The 22,035-nt window shown below is 36.7% G+C and overlaps 1 protein-coding gene across 1 annotated transcript in view; it reads left to right on the top strand.

Annotated features, from left to right (window-relative positions):
• The first annotated feature begins 549 nt into the window (after positions 1-549).
• Positions 550-22,035, top strand: part of SLC39A12 (solute carrier family 39 (zinc transporter), member 12) — a 34,562-nt gene continuing 13,076 nt past the window's right edge. The window contains exons 1-8 of the mRNA XM_009887124.1: positions 550-730; positions 1,854-2,206; positions 6,110-6,391; positions 8,921-9,128; positions 11,591-11,793; positions 15,873-16,044; positions 18,608-18,780; positions 20,026-20,178. Coding sequence (XP_009885426.1) covers positions 1,937-2,206; positions 6,110-6,391; positions 8,921-9,128; positions 11,591-11,793; positions 15,873-16,044; positions 18,608-18,780; positions 20,026-20,178 — 1,461 coding nt within the window. The 5' untranslated portion in view covers positions 550-730; positions 1,854-1,936. The remainder of the gene's footprint in view (positions 731-1,853; positions 2,207-6,109; positions 6,392-8,920; positions 9,129-11,590; positions 11,794-15,872; positions 16,045-18,607; positions 18,781-20,025; positions 20,179-22,035) is intronic.

Raw genomic sequence — 22,035 nt, forward strand, 5'->3', positions numbered from 1 at the left:
AATATTGTAATGGCATGGTGATGTAAATGTTGACTTTGTAACAGTATCCTTCTGGAAAATCCGAGTGGGTGGAAGACATTTATTTTCACTGCAGTCTGAGCTATCCCAGCTTCTTTAATTGGTGGAAATGTGGCACAGAGTAAGTGGGCATGAAAGAGGCTGTTCACTATGGACAGTGTTTCCCAAAGAAAAATACCATTTTTCAGTTGAGGTACTTGAAAAGATATCTATTTCTATTCTGTTCTCATATTTGCAAAAAGAAGTAATGTTTTGATGGAAAAAAAATATAATAAAAATTCAGGCTTGTTGTAGAATGTAGGCTTGTTGATCCGTTAACGTAGTAACGTAGAGAACAGTTAGATTGCTTGCATGTATTATCCACTGTCATGAAATACATTCCTCAATAGATTTTATACGTCTTGCACTGCTAAAATAGAGACTGTTTACATAAAATAACTACTAAAATATGTGAAATAAATTCAATAATGTGGTGCTTAGAATTTGCCAAGAAGAACATGTACTAATTCCTGTCCACCTCCATTGTTACCTTAAGAGCAGCTCTCTCCATAGCAACTGAAAACTTTTCAAGGCAGCAATAAACTAATCCTCTCCAGCTTCCACAGCACCATCAAGGAATTTTAAAAACATTGGACTTCCAGCAGCTAAATAGTTCTGAGGATTCGGCAGGCCACAAAGCTAGATACACAAGCAATCTTTTCCCCTTCAGAAGGTAAGAAAATAATGTTTAGAAATAGGTGCATCCTCGTAACAATGATACATATTCCTAACTGCTAACAGTGAAATGTATCTAAACACCAAAAGATTTCCTAACGTCTAAAAACTTACTAACCTTTATCTGAGTGAATGCCAGTTTGAATTCAGCAGTTCTGTTTTCATTTTAAAAACTCTGTTAGCGGAGTTTCCTTTAAAATAAGACGCACATGTATCATATTGCTGTTAAAAGAAGCTGAACTTATGTGTGACTGCTTAACACATGTGCGTTATCATCTGAAAATGTATGTCACTGCCAGCATCTGCCTGTCGATAAAATGAAAATCTCCTTGTGGAAAAGAGAAGTGAAACTCTTTTATGTTTCTTGCACTTTGATATTGAGAAAGATCATTGTTAAAAGAGAGGCAATGGTATATTAGGAAGGATAGTGACAAGACAGATTTACAGTATAAAATATCTTTTGCATTTAGAGTTAACAAGTTAAGCTTGTTGCTTCTGGTCTGTTTGTCTTGTTTACTCACTGAGATCTATGAATGAAATTATGACCTCAGTTTTGTAACTCTTTTGTCTGATCATAAAATATTACTAATTTTTAAGTACATCCTGTTCATTCTTGTTTTGTGCTGTGTAGCTGGAGTTCGGCAACATTGGTAAAATGTTTTCAAAATAAAAACTGCTCTATATCATTGCCGTGTAACATAATTACTGCCCATTCGTATCAGAATTAGACTAGTAATCTTTATTTACAGCTATTTTTGATACTAAAAACCTGTTTCATAATGGAATGAACGTGAAAGCTATGGTATTTTCCTGCTCTTACTGAAGAGGATTATTAGTGAATGCAATAGCATAACACTGAAATGAAAACCATACACTTTACTTTTATGAGAAGGGAAAGGCACTTTGAGTCAACCTCTTGATGGTAATTCTACAGAAGTTTTAAGGCCACGGTTGTCTTAGTTTCCTGCTGTTCTGGGCTGGAAAGCCCTTACAGGCTCCCTGTTGTTCAAAAACAGCTTGTCACTGCAAATCAGCTTAGCCGACCAATTAATAAATCCTTTCAAACATATTGCATTCACACTAATTAAAGGGTTGGGGTTTTTTTCCCCTTTACCATTCAGATTCCTCAGGTTTCAAGTTTAAGCTGTGAAGTGCAAACAACAATCCAACATTCAGTGCAGATCACGCACTGCAGGAAGAGGAGATGTGTTTTCTGACCAAGCGTCCAGCTCTTGGGGTGGTATGTTCCGCTTTCATATTCAGCGTGCTCGTTGCTGAAGGACAGCCTGGGGAAGAGCATGGGCAGGATGGCAGCTATGCTCCCAGCCGAGGCTATCTGATGGAAGTTTTACGCGTTCTTTCAGCTGACAACACTGAGCTCCACATGAACCACTCACGAGAACTGGTCAAAATGTTACTGGAGCGAGCTGAGTGCCCACAGCGGATTTATGGCATGCAAGAGGATTGTAATCTGGTTAGTGCTTCAATTAATGAGGGATATCTTTGCAGGATTGACAGTGAGTTCTAAAATTATTTATTAGAGTGATACTCTCCTGAATACAAAACCTAAACATGTCAAGGGCTTGTTGTTGCAGCAGAAAAATTGTCCCTGCTTTAATCATTTCATTCTGAATTATTACTATTTATTGTTTGAGCTCGTGAAGAGATATTCCAAACATGACAGGGATTCCTTAAAAATGCCATGCTTCAGTTCCATCGCACTAATAATTTTCATTTAAAAGTTTTCAAGTGTGTATTTTCCAACAAGGTTTCTTCTACTTTACCTTGATCTAACTATAAAAGCATGAGCTTGAATTTGGGACACAGAAGATTTCTTCTGTGGAAAGACATAGGTAAAAATTGGGGACCAGTTCTGCCGCTTTTTTTTTTTTCTTTTTTCTGTTCTGGATTTTAGTTCATAAATATAAAAGACGGGATTGTCTCAGATTTATGTGCCACTTCACTGAAATATTCAAGATTTAGGGGAGGGCTTTGATAAGCAGTTCCGGTCAAGGACAATCAAAGGCAGAACAATGAATCTACAAATTCGAATTGAAACTGGAAATAGTCCAGGGTACAGCTTCACAAAAGGAATGGTTGTGTAGTTGAGTTGAGAATATTTTCAGAACCAATTCCCGATTTCACAAAGAAAGGAACAAGTGTAATAAGATCATAGGTTCTGGTAGGACGGAGATAGTGGTAAGCGAACAACTTAGCTGAAAGGGACTACTCAGGGTTTGGTCAGTCTTGGCTTTAATTAACATTGCTCTAGCTCTGGCATTGTTCAGTGACCTACATATGGCAGAGTGTCACTTTATATCAGAATTATGAGGATGGTCATAAAGGTGAATGCTTTCACAATATACCGTTCTTGGCAATTTGCCAAGCCAATGAAATGGACATCCTTTTTCTCCTGTGCAGTAGACAACTACTCATTTAATTGGCGCTTTCTGCAAATGCTCCCATTTTTCATATGAGCTTCAACATGACATTTCATACATAAATAATGTAGGTGCGTGTTATTCCCTAAATGGGTAATTTTTTTGAACGAGATTGTGCAGTTTTTCTATTTGCACATATGGGCAATGGATATGTACCATATATGGACCCAGATCAAAAGCCGAGAACCTGTTAAACAGTAATGGTTATAGAGTCCTTCTAAACCTTACAAAACAGGGGTCTGGGCCTTCTTGTTCTCCCTCTTTGTTTTGCTTCTCTGGATTGCTGATTTTTTTTCTTCTATTTCTGATATATTTGTGGAGAGCATTCTCACTGTGTCCTTGGATAGAAAAAATCCAAGTGAAATTTAGCTGGGGCTTACTTTGGTCAGGACTTGCTCTCTGTTTAGGCTTTATCTTGGAAATTTCCTGTGGGAAGAATTTGACGACTCTGACCATTTCCAGCACTTCTCAGTGTTGGCTGTGTCAGTTACAGTGCACAGATCCTGCACTCCCAGTGCCACATGAACACAGCTGTCTATAGAAAATCCATGAGAGAGACACGGCATCATGGCCCTGTGCTGAAATCTTCCAAGATGATTTAACAAGATTTGGTAAACTAAGATAGGAAAAACTCTGCAAGAAACACTATCCTTCAAGATCACCAAAATTTGAAACAGAATGCCCCACCTTAGCTTGGCATTTTCTTTCCCATACTTGTTGGGAATAACTAATTGACTTCAGACTCAACATTCCCTTCTAAATCCAGGATTCCAGTCATACCACATGACTTTGTTTTCAGATTTTTTTTTTGTTTTGTTTTTAATTTTTAATGATGTCTCCAATGGGTATTTAAAAGCAGTGAAGTTTAACACTGTCTTAGATCCTTTTTTGATTTGTTGTTATGTATTGGCCTCAAGATTCTTTGGGCAGGGGCTGGCAGCTGTTGAATGGCACCCAACACTTCTTTATCTCCTAAGCACACAGAAGTCATATTTCTTGCAGTGGTAAGAGACTTTTTTCTAACTTTTGGTCTCTTAAACAAAAGAAACGCAAGGTTCAGTGCCCAGGTTCAAAGTTAGCCTCTTCTTTATAGCAAATAAGCATTTCTAAAACAAAGCCATGCAGATGGTTATGCCTGTAAAATATTAATGACAGCAAAATAACTAGTGATGAACCAATTTGTATCCTCTTGATATCTGCTCAAAGGTCACTCTCTATGGGCTACCCATATACTACGGAGTAGCTGCATCTCTTACAAGGTACCTTCTTCCTTCCAATTAGCAATTTCTTTTTTAGTCGTCTTCCTCACAAGAGCAAACAACAGCTTTACTGATTACATTTTATCCTTACTGGGTTTTGAAATGTTATAGACATCTTTGAAAATCTTCCACTACATGCAGTATGTTTATTGTATTACCATTGAGTGTTTGAAAAGGCTGGTTGACTAATTTGAGGTCTTCTGGGACAGAAAACAGAATGTCTATATTCCTGCTAGCCCAAATACTAATGCTCAGAGACGTGCATCAGGAAAAAGTTAGAATTATAGATCTTGATAGACAACGTAGGCAGGGCACCGTGGTTCATACTGTAATCTAATTTATTGATGAGTATAAATATTTAATTTGGTGATTACCGCCATCCACAGTTTTGGGGTTTTTTTTAAATTAACTATTTGTGAGAATTTTTATTAGAATTATTTCTATTAAAAAGTAGAAAATTCCTTCATTGGCTTCTGAATGTGACAATGTGTTGGATTCTACTCAGCTTCTGTGTAGGAAAATGAACTAGAATACAAGGTGAGCCACACCAACCAACGCATCATGCTTGTAGCCACAATTTAGTCTGAAAAACTAGCTTCTGTCTGGATTCATGAATTTATTAGAGTGCAGTTTTGATCCTCCCATGGTACCCTCACGTTGTAGTTTCTTTTCTGAAATGTACAGTCTGGCTGCTCTGCCCATGATAATTGAGATTACCTGACGTGCCTAGAACATGCTTGGAAAGGAGCCAGTTGGGAAAAAAACAGCTACACAATGAATGATAATAGTTACAGGATCTCTTCAAGAAAGATTCTTTATTCTGGAATTCAGTATCTTATTTCCCATAGCCTGACATAGAGCTCTATTGGTCTTCTGGTCTAATTTTAAAGACTAACTTTTGCTTGAGCTGGCAAAAATTTCTGGAAAGTGTCTTTGTATGAAGAAAAGTGGAGAGGTTTTCATATAGATATACATACGTCTTAAAAATCTGTGCTTGGATAGAATGCCTGCAGAGGGTGAGTATATCATTTTGGTCCCTCTTCAAATGCATTGGGAGGACTAAATGGTGTTGAGACCTTGTGCTAGCGCTCTGCACTGAACCGAATTGTTCCAGTTAGCAGAATTAATTAAGAAAATATAAAAATAGCTGTGTGATTGCAGGGCAATTAAGTCTTTTAACAGTGCATTGAATATGATATAACTTCTGTTTACATATCCTGAATTAACTACAGTCCAGATACAGTCTTTGTCTTATAGTATATAAACACACATAGAATACACAGGTGAAAATATTAGTAGCTTTAGCCCTTTTCTAATATATTTGTCACCAGAAATAAAGTATGTTGAAGTCAGTGGAAAACTTTCAGTTCTCTACACTGGTTGATCAGAGTTAGTCCTGTTTTGCAGTAAATCTTAAATCCCTTGGATACTTGACATTTCTTAAAAATATAAGGGGCTCTGGAAAAAAAAATGTGGTGTGTTCCTGCAGCCATAGAACTGCAATGAATTACCTGCAACCTCCTCCTGCCATTCCATCAGCATGCATCTGTGTAGGCTTAGGTTTGATCCCTTAAATTGAAGACTTGAATTCTCCTATCTTCCCCTCTGATTGTATTTGCAGATGAATGGCTATGTGTTGCTTGAGTTGAATTTCCATTTATTTTTCTTTTTTTGCAGTGCCTTGAACCAGATGCTTTGCTACTAATAGCTGGTGGAGAATTAGAAGACCATCTCAGCGAAGAAGTATTTGAGAGAATTTCTCTTATTCTCCTCTACTACATTCTTCATCACAGAGATGTGTGTTCTTCAGAATTCAGCTTGAAAAATAAGGATTATGCATTTTACCTACATAGCATGCTTAGTTTAAGACATGAAGAAGACTGTTATTATTTTTCACGGAATGAGACTGAAGATATTTTGGCTGCAGTAAGGCAACATTTTAAAACTTCTGAAACCCAGGTAAAAAAAAACCCAAACCATAAGTAAAAATAAATTCATTTTTATTACTGATATAATGCCTTTAAGATAGTTCAGACATTGTGTCATTATTGTGGTCCTCCAGAAAACTGGTAAATAACAGTCTGAGAGTACAGGCTGAACACTGGTCTTTTGTTGTACATGCTGTTTAATACTAGTCTTCTCCTTGACTTGCTTTTGGTATGTGCTACCTAGCACTTACACAGAGTCCACTGAGACAGGGTTGGGGAGATATGGCGCATATTAGGGACCATTCCCAACAGGTAATTTAGATGCAGTTGCCCTGCTTAGGGCAGATGGAAAAGAGCATAGCTGTGTAGATGCGAGATCTTGCACGTGGCTTCAAGGACAGAAAATACTTTCTCATCTCTTGTATTTATTAGTATAGATATAGTGGTAGTCATTGTATTTAAATGGTGTAAAACAGAACAGCTCCAAACCCGATCTGGCTGTATAGCAGAAATAATGAATCATTTTGCTGTGATCATTTTCCATGTCCATCCAAAGCAGGGTGGAATAAGGAATCTGTCCAAAGCTGTGATGGTTTCCTTCAGTTGGGATATGTGTATTTGTGACTAATTATCTGCCAGCACAAATATGCCTTGTAGAAAGAGTGGTACAGATAAGTCTAAATTGAAAGTTTAAAAAAAAGCATATTGAGTGTATTCAGCTAAAAACTGCCTTCCTAAATCAGGAAACAAGCAGCCAGTTTTCTCACCACTGTTTATTATTCCTTATCTCAAGTAGGCTGTATAAAATAATAGAATTATATTGTAGAGTTCACAATCTAAAGAAAAACTGTTTTCCTTATAATGGGCAATAAAATAAGTTTTTGCCAGATTCAGTAACTTCTAAAGTAAAGATTGACCTGCTGTGAGAAGCCGCTTAGATCTGTTCATAATATACCGTTAAATTTGGTTTATTGCAAAGTTTGAATTTTCCTTTTTCTTTTTCATTTCATTAGATTTTGATTTACACCATACTGTAGTACAGTTTCCTATGTAAACAGAAGATGGCTGGGAGTCCTGGCTGTGCAGCAGAGTGCTGAGGGCCTCCAGTTCCTCTTTCTGTGTTCTTTGTGTAATTGTTTCCCATTATAAATTATTCATTCACCAGTACTTTTGGTTCTGAGTCTTGGTGAACGTGCCGATTTCCGAGAGCTCTAGTGGTATCTGGGCAACTGTAAAGAGGCATCGGTGGGTATTTGGCATGTCAAGATAGAATAACAATCCATAAAGTGCTTTACTGTGTGGTCTGTTTGTTTATGCTGGCAGAATAATCAGTTGTCAAGTCTGTTCAGCAACTGAGACTTCACTGCTCACTGGCATGAGGGAAAAGACAGGTTTTTTGAAGGTACTCAAAATGTTATAGGCTATCCAATGCTTAGAATCACACCACTTGATTTATGGAAAAGGTACAACGATGCAGGGTAGTAATAGCAGAAAAGCGTTTTTAGTGCCTCCTTATATGTTTTGGTTTCACAGAAAATATCCTTTTCTCAGTCATAACACCTAATGTATTATTTGAAATGAGAATGAAATTTTGGGTTGTGGAAATTTATATGTGTAATGGATGGACAGGAAAAGAAATGCCAGCCTCCTCTCTGCAGCGTTGAAGGCATATATATAGAAAGAGGTAAAATAAATGTAAAGCTTAAAATGTAAAATAATTTATTACTGTAAATGATTACTGTACTGGCTTATCTAGTTGACTTTTGAATTTAGTTAATATGGGCTAGAGACAAATGAACTTGAACATTTTTTGCCTTTTTTTTGTTTTGTTGTTTTGTTTCCCTCAAACCCAAACTGTTCACAGTGAAAATAAACAAGAAAGGCAGAAATAGAAGAAAACAGGGATAAGTTTCCAGGTAACTGAGAGAGGTGTACCCTGCTCCCTCGCTTCAGACCTGCACACATCCACACACAGGGGTGTACGTGACTATCAACTGCTCCTGTTTGGTCACCCAGCAGGGAAGTCACCCTTTAGAGGCAGAATTATATATTTTCATATTGTCCCCAGATAAAGTGCCCCATTACATATTATTGATTCCATTTAATAGGTAGGGAACTAAAAACATTGAGAATTCTTTCTGAAGTTTGAGGTGAGGAGTTAAAGTCTGTATTGTTTGAGTCAATTTCTTGTGCCTTAGCAGAAATTCCTCCCTTTTCTGCCACTTTCTGGAAGTAGATGTAGGTGCAATTGAGGAAGACACAGATATAATACAAACAGCATGAAAGTAATGCTAAGCAAAAATAACCTGTATGAAGGACTGTACTTCTTCCCCATCAGACACTGAGTAAAATTTCAGGCTTTTTTATTTTTTGCCTGTTCTCGTGAAAACATCCTCTGTTTCGCATTTGATGTCCTGTTGTTAATTACAGCTTTAATCTTAGTATTTTTTCTACTCTGGCTGTCTGTGAAAGTGTTCTCTCCAGTTTCTTCTCCTGTCACTCTGATTATTTAAATGGAGGTGACCAGGGCTGTCTTCATGCTGTTTTCTCCTGATTTCAGTGTGTTGATGTGAGTACTCTGGAGAAAAATGCTGATATAATGGACAGAGATGGTGCTGATGAAAACACTCTTCCACGCCTGGCTGCTTTAATCATTACTCTGGCTCTCCAAGGAGTCTGTATGGGGAAAGCAAGTTTGCCCTCCCCAGAATTCTTTATAAAATATATTTTCAATTCTCTAAACAGTACCACTGAGCTCCAAGTGACAGGTAAGCTATTTATTCATCTCTAGTTGCCTTTTGCAACACAGATTTGATGTAAACTATCTTTAAATGCCAAAAGGATTTCTTGCACTTCATTTTAGATTTAAATGCCATTTTGTTTTTGAGCTGTTATGTAGTCTCTTCTAAATTTAAATTCAAGGTTGGAAAATAAACTCTTTATTTTGATAATTCTCTGAGAGGCATAAAACAAATTGTTACTGAGATTACTGAATGTGTACTGTCACATTAATTTATTCCTTAATTGCTCAGCACAGTCTTAACTACCCAAGAGAGCTCTGAGAGTGGCAATCTAGCTGTGAGGGCAGAGTTCACTGGGGCCTCATTTACATTGCTTCTTTATGCGAATCTTTATACATTGCAAGACTCATTTAGGTATAGATAGGAAAATTCATGTATGGTAGGCCAGATTAGGCACCTTAGTCACTCACACCTCAGTGTAGACGTATCCCCAGAAGAGATGAAGTAGACACAGGCTACTCTGTGTTTGGCCAAATGCTCTCTGGTATCTGCCCGCTGTGCCTGAAAACATCTTCATGGTTTGTGCTTCCCTACGCACGTTCTGATCTTGGTACCCAGCAAGTGAGTCTGGAATATGTGAAGTTCATTTTCTTCAGGAGCTCTGTTGCTAGATGTATCAGAAATGCTACTTAACCACAAATAAAAAAAATATAAGAGAGTTCTGAGTGGTCCAAAAATAATAATTAAAAAAAAAAAAACAAAAACTCCACAAGTGTTGAGCTCTCAGCAGCTGCTACTAAGTCTGTAAAAGATTCTGCATGCTTAGCAGTTTAAGAAGCTAAACTGTCAACTCAGGGGCCTGCCTACTATGGATTTAGAAGGTTATTAGGAGACATCTACTCTTTCTTGTATGTGGTAACTGCTAACAGCAACACTTTACAAGCTTTTCAAAGTACTTTCAAGAAGTTCCATTAAGTATGGGTTAAAACAGCTTAAAAAGTTGAATTGAGCATAGCTAAAAACATTTTTACCACTCTTAGGTTACACAGAGGTACGTTGAATCACAGAAGTAAATAACATAAAAAGAACAAAATCCTCAGGCCTACACTTGGAGTCCTAGATTGCATAAGCTGGTTTTGCAGCAAAACCCTTCCTTTAAAATTGCCAAGCCAGATCTTCTAAAATAACTGATTTACAAGAATGGATGGAGTCATCTGGGCACAGTGCTACTAAATAGCTATATATGGTGAAATCCAGGCCCCGGTGAAGACAATAGCAAAATTTTATGGTTGGTGGAGTTTGGGTGTCATTCAGAGAAACAAAACAAAAAAAAATATCCTTAACCAGTTTGTTACAGTGTAAGTATATTTTAAGCCTAAGCTAATTAAATTTTCCTTTTAAATTTATTTAAATTCTTAATAGTAACTGCAGGAAAGAGCAAGGAACTGACAGCATAGAAAAAAAGAGAATTGGAGTTGGCTATATTTAGAAAACAAATCTAGCTTCAGCTCCATTCAGATCTCTTTGCTCTAGACAAAGAAAGTAGACAAACATCTTATCACAAGACTTTTTGTAAGATTTACCATTAAGATTATACCATTTGCTTTTTCTGAATAACAACATTAAAAAATAAAGGATTATCACATGGAAACATTCTTAATCTCATTGATCTAAATTCCTTTGAACTTAATTTGTGGACTGCTTTTGTTTCCAATGGACCAACTTGGGTTTACAGAAAATATCACTGTGATGATATCACTTGAAAATGCAGGGGTGAAGAAAGGTGAAGTAAGATAGGCTAGAGCATGCCCCCTCATATAACCAAGCATTTCACAAGCAGGCACCCCCGTTGCACCCAAGTTGTGTCATGGGATACATCCTTGCGTTGTCTCAGGTTTGGATTAGGGCTCCTGGCTCCGTCCTCCCTACTTCAGGCCCGTAAACAGGCATGCTTCCAGATTAGCAACTTGACCAAAGGAGAGAGAAAATCCGCTGCCCTGTGTTCCACATCTGAAGTGTGGTGCGGAGGGCAGATACCATCGTGACGATTGCTTTCAGGACAGCCTGTAAAGGATCTGGAGTATCTGAAAACCTGTCCATGGTGTCTTAGCATGATCTTCCATTTACACATAAACGTTTTAAGAATGGTGAAGCTATTTAGTGGTAATTTTTAGATAACTTTGGCAGAGACCGATGATTCACTGGAAGATTAATTGCCTTTCAGTCACATGTTTTCCTCTGAGATAGTCATAGGCAAAACATCCGAGTGTGGTACTATAAAGAAGAAAAGGCTGAGTATATAGGTGTCTTACTTCTAGAGGTGTTAAGCGGAAATTACCTGCAGTACCAAATTGAGGAGAGAGAAAAGTATTAAAATGAGGAGTTGAATTAACATTAAAAGTAACAAAATTTTAACAATTACTTTTGTTTTTATCTTTTTAAGTGTGTATTTTCCAGGGTAACATATCTGTTTTCTAATTAATTACTAGAACTAGAAGAACTCCTAAACGTGCTTACAGCCAAAAAGACCTGCACTGTAAATGGACAATTACACAGTCACAAGAGAAGACATTCTAGTACGGCAATCAGAGATATTGGAACCAGAAATATTCCAGTCAAGGCAAACCATACAAGAGGAGATTATCTGAAAGGTTATTTTGAAGATCGTGAAAGGAGCACAGATTGGGATAAGGTTAATTTGGTTTTATGTTATTGTAGTATTGGTCACAGAATTTCAGTGATAAGTTCAAATTGGTTTGCAAGCACTACGTTATTTCTGAAGTAAAATTTATTAATTTCAAAAAGTCGTGTAGATACTGAATTATATTTTTATATTTTTATTTGTTTAAATATTAATTGGGGGAAGAACTTAATGGATGTTGAATGTGTGATTAAAGTAGCTGGGAGGTGCTAACAGAATGGTTAGTGTTACATGGAATCAGGTGTTTCTTCAAGACAGAGAGGACTGTAGTACCATAGCTTTGATGCTTTCATGTATTATTAGAGATTTCTTGTGCTCTTATATCGCAGAGCTTCTAGGGCCCATTAGTGACCTCATAGAAAGAAGGGTTGTTCTGTAAAAGAAGTAAACTAAAGTCTCTACCTACGTTGTTATAAAAGGCTTTTGTAGACTGAAGATTGGACATTTCCAAAGACTTTTAGTGGCCATCTATAATCTATAGGGTCCAGAAGCCTCCTTTAGAAAGTTCAGAGTCTGTAAGAAAAAACTTTAGCTACTATCCAGTATCTTCTTTGAAGTGTTTGAAGGATGGTGGCTCATTGCAGGTGAATTTTATCCTTATCCTAAATATTAGAAAATAATCACAATTATAAACAATATTTATTTAACATGGTAACTGACTTCCATCCTTTAGACTGGAAGACATTCCTTAGGCAAAAAAGGAGACTTTAACGTATATACTTTGTATATATTTTGACATATACATATGAAATACTTACTTCAAAGAATATGTTTCTATTGTTTTCAGTTCTTTACAATTTAAGTTAACTCAAAGACACCATTTCTTCTCCATTTAGGAGAATAAGAGATGTGCAATTTTTTTTTTTGGTTTTGTGGGTTTTTTTTACTTTTGCTGTGTGGTCATTTTATGATGTGGAGCTGAGACAAATGGCATCTGGTCAAATGCTATTCCGATAAATATTTATCTGTGTAATTTTATTGCAATTGGAATACATACTCTATCAATATGTTTAATTCTTTCCAGCTGACCACGAAAGACAATCATGCTGATCAGTGTGATGAGGCATTTAAGGGGGTCTCCACATAATTTTAGATGAAGGTCATTTTAAATGTGTTTCATATTAATTTTAAATTATTGAGGACAGAAATCAGTAGTGATACCATCTGTACAAGAAGTAAAATTCTTCTCCAGCAATAGAAGAATTTATAAGACCTTTTTTGATTTCTTGAACTTCTGAGACTGACTGTTGCTCCAAAGATAAGTGTGCAGGGGAATTATCTGAGGCTTGGGAGTCAAATTGAGAGCCAAATATTCTGTACAGATGAAAAAAAATTGCAAAGGAATGTCTGGAGAGAAGATAAATTATCTTCTTTAGTAATTCCTAACAAGAATATTAAGTTCTGTTAAACTATGTCACAATATTTGTGTATTCATTTATTGTTCCTCAGTAAAGAAACGGGGATTTTGGAAGCCAAAATTATCCATCCATACATCCAGCCATGCAGTTTTTCATATAAGAATATGCAAATTCGATTTACTTGTTTCTTCAGTATCGTCCTCCGGGTGTACACACATAGTTGCTTTACTAATGGAGACTTAGTACTCTGCCTCCCTGTGTTAAAAAACTTAAAAGTCTAGGGCTTGCAACTGGAAAAGATGCAGGTACTCATGCCTCAAGACTTACAAGAACATTTTACTAAATAAGCATTAAGAATTATTTTTTCATATGTGGATGAACAGTTTATTTTCCAGATGAGATTTTGCTGCTTCTTTTACAGTACCTGATAAAAAAATCACATTAAAATTTAGGTTCATACTAATCCTGGACCTCATCTACCTTATCCTACTTCTCAAAACAGGGCCAACATCAAAGTCAGACCAAGTTTCACAGGGCCGTGTCCCATTGGATTCTGAATGTCTTCAAAGATGGAGGTTTCACAGTATTTCTAGGAAACCTGTACCAGTGCTTTACTGACTTCATTTTGATTGGTCTCTTTATTATAACAAATAAGATTTTTTTTCCTGCTTCAACTAATACCTCTTGCCTCTTGTCCTTTTGCTGTACACCTCTGAGAGGACTCTGGCTTTATTTTCCCTATAACTCCCATTAGATAGTTGAAAACCAAAGATACCCCCCAACCCTTCTCTTCTCCAAACTGAATAAACCCGGATCCCTCAGCCTCTCCCTGCACATCATGTGCTGCAATTCCTTAGCCATCTTGTTGGCCCTCCATTGGACTTCCCCCATTTTGCCAATGTCTTTCTTGTACGACTGGTTATTTAACTGGATGTAGTCCAGATGTCCTCAGTGGAGGACAATAATCTTTTTCCATTACCTGTTGGCTACCCCCTTGATAATGCAGCCCAGTATGCAGTTAGCCTTCATTGCCACAAGGGCACACTGGTGACTCATGTTCAAGTCGTCTATCAGGACCCCAAGGGCTTTTTCTGTAAAGCTACCTTCCAGACAGTTTTTCCCAGCCTTTATTGATGCGGGGCGTTATTCTGTTTGAAGCACAATAAATTTGTTTTTGCTGATCTTCATGAAGGTCTTGTCAGCCCATTTCTTTGGCTTGTCAAGATCCCTCTGAATAGCAGCCAGTCCCATCAGCATATTGACTACTTGTCCCATTTGCATTCCATCTGTGAATGTGATAGGGTACACTCTGTTCCATCAGTCAGGTCATTGATGAAGGCATAAAGTAATACCAGCCCTGTACTGACCGGTGAGGAATGCTGCTCATAACCAGTCACCACTTGGTGTTCCTACTTTTAGAGTCAAAGTCACTGTCTAGAACAGGCAAACCAAAGGTCTTTTCGAATATGGGCATTCCTGAATTGTCTTCACACCCTCCTGCTTGGAGGGAGAGCAGACTAGATCCAGGTGGCAAGATCACCTGTTGTCCTGAAGACCCGAATGTGGTATTCAGAATAAATGTATCAGTACTCAATTCATTTAGTTTCTGAGTGAGCTACAAGACATATTTTACTTTACTAGTGGAAGAACAAAGGCAGGAAGACATTGGTTTTTAATTGGGTTATTTAAAACTAATTATAATTACAACTTTTTTATTTAAATAGTAGTTTTCTTTCAGAAGAAACTTAAACTTCAATGATTAGAAAATAGTATTTAGGAATATTATTGCTTGATTCTCAGCTGCAGACTACTTTAAATGAAAGAAATTAATATTTATCTTTGAATTCAATTGAATCGCAACTGTTTAGATAGGATTAAGAAATGAAGGTCATTCCTTTAAGTAGAATAGCATAATTGATCTGGACTTATTTTTAAAAGTTCTTACAGAAATTGCCACTAGAACTATTCAGATGCTAACTGCTCATGTTTTTACTAGAAGATTCATCCTGTCGATGAAAAAGCAAGTCTTCATGAAAGTGTATCAAAATCTAAATGTTCCCAAGAAATGTTCTTTTTTTTTTTTGACAGAGAAGTTTGTAACAAGAGCAAGAAGTAGTTCAAATTCTTAAGTACTTCTAATAATACAATTATTAAGTAATCTTTAAAGCAAATATAGACTATGTTAACTCCTAGTGTGCTTACCTTAAAGTGTTGTGCCATTGTTAAAAGAATTAAGATAACAATTTAGTTCCATATCTTACTAAAGATACAAACATGCAGCACAAGGACAATTTTCAGTACTTCCTTGATGCAGCCAATATATTATATTAATAGCTAAGAATATGATTTGTGTTAGCATTGAAATATTTTTATTAGCACGTATAATAATAAAATACTGTTGTGTCAGATCCTGATGATATTAACAGGCTTCAATGGAAGTTGTGCTTCTTCATACTAAAGATTCTGGTCTTTCCGAATTATATAGAAGTATCAATTTTTAACTGGGGGGGTGGGGAGGGGCGGGGGGGGGGGAAGAATTGGAAGTAATTGAATTAATTTAACCAGAAAACAGTATATGGAAAATAAGTTTTTTCTAGTTTGTATAACACTGTTATTCTAGGATTCCATATTTAACCTCAGCATTAAATGCAACTTATATGCATTTTATGTATATGCAACTTATTCAGTAACTGTCTATACTTTTCTGCATAGGTTTGTTTCTCTGCCAGTGAACTTGTGAAGATATTTTTAAAAAATAGTTCTTCCTCCATTTCTAAGGACCACTTCAAGCAAATCAGTCCAGCTATTATTCAGCAACTATTAAGTTGTTCGTGTCAGCTTCCTGACTTCAAGCAGACAAAGCTTCCACCAACAGCTTTGGAAAGTGAGTTATGTTGTTATCAGTACAATATTGTGAAAATTCAGGTGGATGAGGTGCAGGGGCTTAACTTCTGGAGACATTTCATTTATTAATAACCTTAAACCAAAACATGATGAGATTTCTGTACACTAATTTATGCTCTCTATAATTTCATAGCATACATGTCAGATAATAGTACTATACTGAGAAGTGACAGGCCCTTATAAGTGTTGCTGGGCAGCAATGACCTATTTTGTGAAATTTCTACCAGGCTTACTCTAGAATCATTACATTGCTCTTTATATAGCGTTAAGGTTTTGTTAGCTGGCATTTTATACCATGATGTTGCAAATGCTTGATGTAGATCAGTTCTGTGTGAATGTTGCTGGTTTTTCATATTGTGATATTTTACACCAGAGAAGCTTTGGGGATACTACTATGGGAAGAAAAACAACCAGAAAACCAGTCACATGGGCAGCAGGACTTGTGTGATAGAGCTGGAACAAGAAGTGAGTTAGAGTATAATAGATTGATTCCAGTTGCAGTCGTGGCCCTCTGCTTCCAGTGATTTCTGCCCCATCCACTCTGCTGACTCAGTTTCTCCTGTGACCAAGCGCTAGTCCACCCTAACAAAAAAAACCCAAAAAAACCTGAATCTGATCTGACCTAAGGGCATATTAATGTGGTTCCCGGTTTTGTTTTTCCTTTAAACCAGTAATATCTGGGAAGTGGTTACAAACCTAGGTGTTCTGGTGTATTACAGGGGGCATTAATTTCTGACAGGGGATTTGGGAGCCATGAATGAACAAAAAGTAACGGGCATCTAACCATAATCACCTGCATCTAGAGCAGCATTTCCAGGCTACCAATCAATGCCTTCAATACCTTTATCCTAATATCTACATGGTCAGCTCTAGATGACTAGATCCATTAGGAACTAGTAAGCTTTCCCATTCTGCTGGCCAACGATCCATATGGAACAGCACTTTTCATCTCTAAATTCTATCTGTACTTGAAGTACACAAGTTAAGAAGCTTGTGGGAATGAGCTGAGCTATTGTTCCATGGTGCACAGATTAACTGAACTATGAATGTGAATTAAAAAAAACGTGTTAGATAAGGGCATGGAAGGACATTCATGTATATCCCAAGAACGGTTACAGGAGAAAGAAACATAGAGAATAGGAAGAATCATTATAGCTCCCCAGAAGGCAGCAGTCCTTCTTTCTTATATCTCTCTTCTCATTACCTGAACACCTTGCGATCTTTACTGCTTTTATCTTTTCTATGCTACAGGGATATGCCCATTTTTCAGATGGGGAATCAAGGGACAATGAAAGAAAGGAACTTGCACAGGTCATATAGAAGGTTCATGGCAAATTCACAGTTTGAGTGAGAGTCTGTCCAGTCAAAGGCCATCAGCCCAATTGCTGACATTTTAGTGGTCTCATAAAGGTGAGAGATCTGTGTAGATGAGCAAAGCTGAACTATTCAAACACAAAATGGAATGAATAAGAGCCCTTTCTGCAGCCCTTTCCCTATGCTTTTTGGGAAAGGAAGGTTTCCATGACCACAGGGACACTTCTGCTGGCTTGAGACAGATGAATGCCTTCAGATTTGACCTATGTGTGACCTAGTGACCTGAGCATAGGCTCATTAATTTTATTTTCAGTTCTATTTTACTGACGGGTTGTGCTGTTTTGGCTAAGTCATCAAGGCCTGACCTTCCATAAGTATCTACTATAGCCTTGTATTTGGATGTGCAGTCTGTGAAATTTACTGTCTGATTTTATGAGGTGCTGAGCACTTGGAGTGCTATTAAAGTGTGAAACATTAAGTGACACTTTTGAATATTTTGGCATTAGTTCCTTTATGTCTGTTTCTCATCAGTGTTTTACCTCCATCATAAGACTTTCTTATGGATTAATTAGGATTCATGTTGTGCAAAAGGTTGGGAAAGTGTGCAGTGTATAACCGAAGAATTGTAAGAGTAACCTTCCAAAAATCCCAGTAACCTGGTGGTCCTGACGTAGTAACTAAAGGAATGTATATCCACAGCACATTTGTAAACATAATTTGGACTAAAAAGTTTATGTTTAGAACTTAAATTAGATGCCTACATTCCTTTGAGGTTTTAGGCCTTTGTTTACTGAATATGATTTGGCTGATAATGTGGTCTTGACTGTAAAGACACACAGGTGTGGCACGTGAGGACACACAATAACAAGCATAAATCTGTTGAGGGGAAACAAGTGCAGACCAACGTTCACTGTGCTGCTCTGAGTGTCTGTAATCTGCACAGCCACAGTCTATTTAGCTTTTTAAGGCCTGAAATGTGGAGGCATTAGACTGTACTGGCTGTAAAGCCTGAAAAATTATGGGTTTTAGGCTTCCAATTCTGTCATCTGTATCATACCTGACTAGAAAAATCTATGTGGTGCAATGAGTCACTTCTCCTCTGTGTGCTTGTACACAGAGGTGGCAAAACACAGCCTTAAAAACAAATACAAATGCAAAACAAATACTAAAACACAAATACTGAATGATTAAAGATGGTCTTGTTTTGTTTCATTTGTTTTTCCTTACAGAGTATGGTTACAGCACTGTTGCTGTTTTACTTATTACTATTGGATCTATGTTTGGTACAACCCTCATTTTATTTAACTCCTGTCGAGAAACCTATACACTCATTTTACAGCTGTTTGTTGGTTTGGCTGTTGGGACGCTTTCTGGAGATGCATTGCTACACCTTATTCCTCAGGTAGGTAATACACACTTTTGTGTTTTTAAAATGTTGACACACACACACAAACCTGGGTAACGCTCATCTGTTTAGAAGTAAAGCTTTCCATGAAATCTGTGGACCAGCTACCCAGCATTCCAATTACATTTACACTTTGTAGTTCGAAGACGGATTCCAAGTAGTAAGAAGCAGAAATCAAGAAATGATGAATTTGGAGAAAATATGGTTCCTATTTTCACCAAAAAAAAATCAGAAAACCCACAAGTCCTGTGCAAGCCAGGTTTCTAGATGTGTATGAAGCTCTTTCACGGGGCAGATTCTGCAATGCTTTTTACGAGAAATTGTTCAAAGGCTGTATGAGGCATCCATAGTGCCCTCCACACATTGTCCAGAAAACCAGGAGCTATCAGCCTAATTAATCCTGCTGCCTAGAACTGTAATAAAATGAGTGCTATGATTTTTTTGCTAAACTAATAAAATAAAATTTAAGAATAGGAAAGTATGTAAAACAGAACCAATTTTCCAGTGTGTATTTGTTTATTTTTGACTGAGTCTCCTCTGATATGATGCAACTGTTATGAGTAGACTTCAACTGGTCATTGAAAAAGAGCTTCACACCTTCACTTGAAATCCTGGTCAAAATGTTCTTTGTACTCAGTGCCTCATCTCTGGAAGCAGAACTTGGAGAGTGGTTCAAGGCAGGCAATTCTCAGTGAATGACAGAAAAATGCATTTCTTTAAGAAACACTTTTGAGTGTGAATATATTCTCCTTCACCAGTTTTAAGTGACATATCCAGTAGCCTTTAAAGTGCCCACTTTCAGAGCAAAGGAGGGCTACCATTCTGTGCCACTGGGGAAAAACGGAACTGCACTCACCAGCAGAAAGCTTTATGGATTATTTTCAATATGAAGTTTACATCTGAAGATGATGCAAGAAACTTTTTAGACTTTTAAGACTGATATACTCCAAACAAAATATACTAAATATATATATGTATAAAGGTCATTTTCATAAAACTGTCTTGAAAAGTATCATTCCTTTCAACACTGAGAGATGATGAAGTGTAGCAGGGGTTTCTAATAATTCATTTCATCCAGCTACTATTCAGCTGATTAGCTCGAATCATAATTTACATTTGAAAGAGATGGCAACAGAAAATTTTGAGAATTAATTGAATTAACACATTATGGATTACTCTAGCAAAATTCAAAACATTGCCATTGTAAATTTATTTACTTTATCTCTTTTTTTTTTTTTTTAGACTCTTGGTTTACATAAACATGAAGCACAAGAGGTAGAACATTTCTATGAGGGAAAAGAATATATTTGGAAACTTTTGGGAATAATTGGAGGAATTCATGGTTTTTTTCTGATAGAAAAGTGTTTCTTTCTTTTGGTGACACCACGTGAGCAGGTAAAGCTCTGTAAAATTTATCCTTTAAAAAAATCTCTTTTATTTTGAGATTTTACCATGCACAAAATGTTAAAATGATTTTGGAACATACTTTTCATTTGTATGAGTTAAATGAAGCATTAAAAATAGCTTTCCAAAGTGTTCCTGCCAGACTGACCTTCAATTTCTCGTTTGCTTTGCCCTGTGGATTTTGTGTGCTTCCTGAATGTGCTCCATATATTTATAACTCAAGAACGAAACAGTTAATTGAATGTGCTCTGTAAGCATACTTTCATGACTAGCACTGGAGGAAGTGAAGAATGTGTATCCGTATGAAATAGTAATGACAGTTGTTTACTCTAGGCTCTGTCTGAAGAGGAGGAAGACATAGATGTAAGCACAAGATATTTTAAAGAATGATATCTTAAAATTTCCAAATACATTTTGACCCCTCTCCCAGTGGATTTGAAAATCTAATATATATATTGCGGTCAATAGAACCCAATCTTATATTAATAGTATCTCCTTGCTCACTGCCCTGCTCATAGTAATTTTATTACTTTATTGCAGTGGGGCTGGTGCCTGAAAATATGATTATGCACAAAGTGTGATGGCTCATTAAGTTTCTCAGCATGGGAGGGTATCTTAATGTCACTTAAGAAGGCTAAGCCTTTGCTTGTTCTGTTTTACAGAGTGTTTAATGACTGGCCTGATTTAGATACGTAGCAATGAGTGCCTATTCCCGCTGTCTTTGAGTCAACCATAAGAATATTATGTGAAATTAACAAAATCGGAATATTCTGATGATGGTGATATTTTGTTTGTTTGGTAAAAAGTAGTCCTTTATGTTACTTATATGGAGAGGAGGCCTTTATCATCATCACATAAATCTTTAAACATGTTCTACAGAGAACTAGATAAATTTTAAATTTAATTTTTATATCCATCTCAGCCTCAAATTTTAATCTTCAGTTTTAAAACAAAATAAGTTTCATTAAACTGTTATGGTTGTCAATGATTTATCTGATTCACTTTTCAGGGTTTTGTTAACCAAATGAGCATTAAGAAATGTTGATGCTAGCCAATAATCTTTTTCAATAGGTTCTGTTTTGCAAAAAATAATTCTTATAAATGCTAAACTTCCACAAAAGGCTGAGAAAGACTGCACCTCTGTTCATTGGGTTTCAGAACTAATTGCAAAGCATCTTCATTCAGCAGGGCCTTTCTTTAGTTAATGGGCACTGGGGACATTCCCATGATCTTCCAGTGGAATCTGAATTAAATGAACATTCAGGCAGAGGCAAATCTACTTCAACCATACAGTTGGTAGGTTACCAATGTGACATACTTCCCTGATTTTATATCCTTCTTTCTCTGTTCTTCAAAAAATGAAGCAAATTAATGTAATAAATCAGTATTATTTTTCAATCTATATTGATTTGTCCTTTATTACGTGACATGATTGTCAGGAATCTCTAGATTTTGAAGTTTACAATGAGCTTTTACAGAGATTTCAAACACAGATTTTTACAATAACTTTTCTTAAGTGTGCATCAGATTGATATAACAATACGCTTCCTGTACGACCTTGTGTTGATAAAATTCTTGAAAATTTTGCTCCTCCCTTGGGTTTGAAAGATTATCGTATGTAAGAGCAGACTGTCCCATGGGAAAAACTTCAGGATTTTCTGCAGTGAGCGTTAAGTGCGTAATTAGGGAACACATGAAATCTTGGACTGTTCTTGGGCATTTTTCCACAGATTGAAAGAGTAGCATAAACAAACTGGATATTGGGGAACGGTGCTTATCCATAAGAAGTTGCATAATTTTCTGTTGGTCTGTGGAGAGCAGCCAGACAGATATGTCTTTGCAAACTAA

The sequence above is a fragment of the Charadrius vociferus genome, unplaced genomic scaffold, assembly GCF_000708025.1.
Source record: "Charadrius vociferus isolate BGI_N301 unplaced genomic scaffold, ASM70802v2 scaffold126, whole genome shotgun sequence".
NCBI classification, from domain to species: Eukaryota; Metazoa; Chordata; class Aves; order Charadriiformes; family Charadriidae; genus Charadrius; species Charadrius vociferus.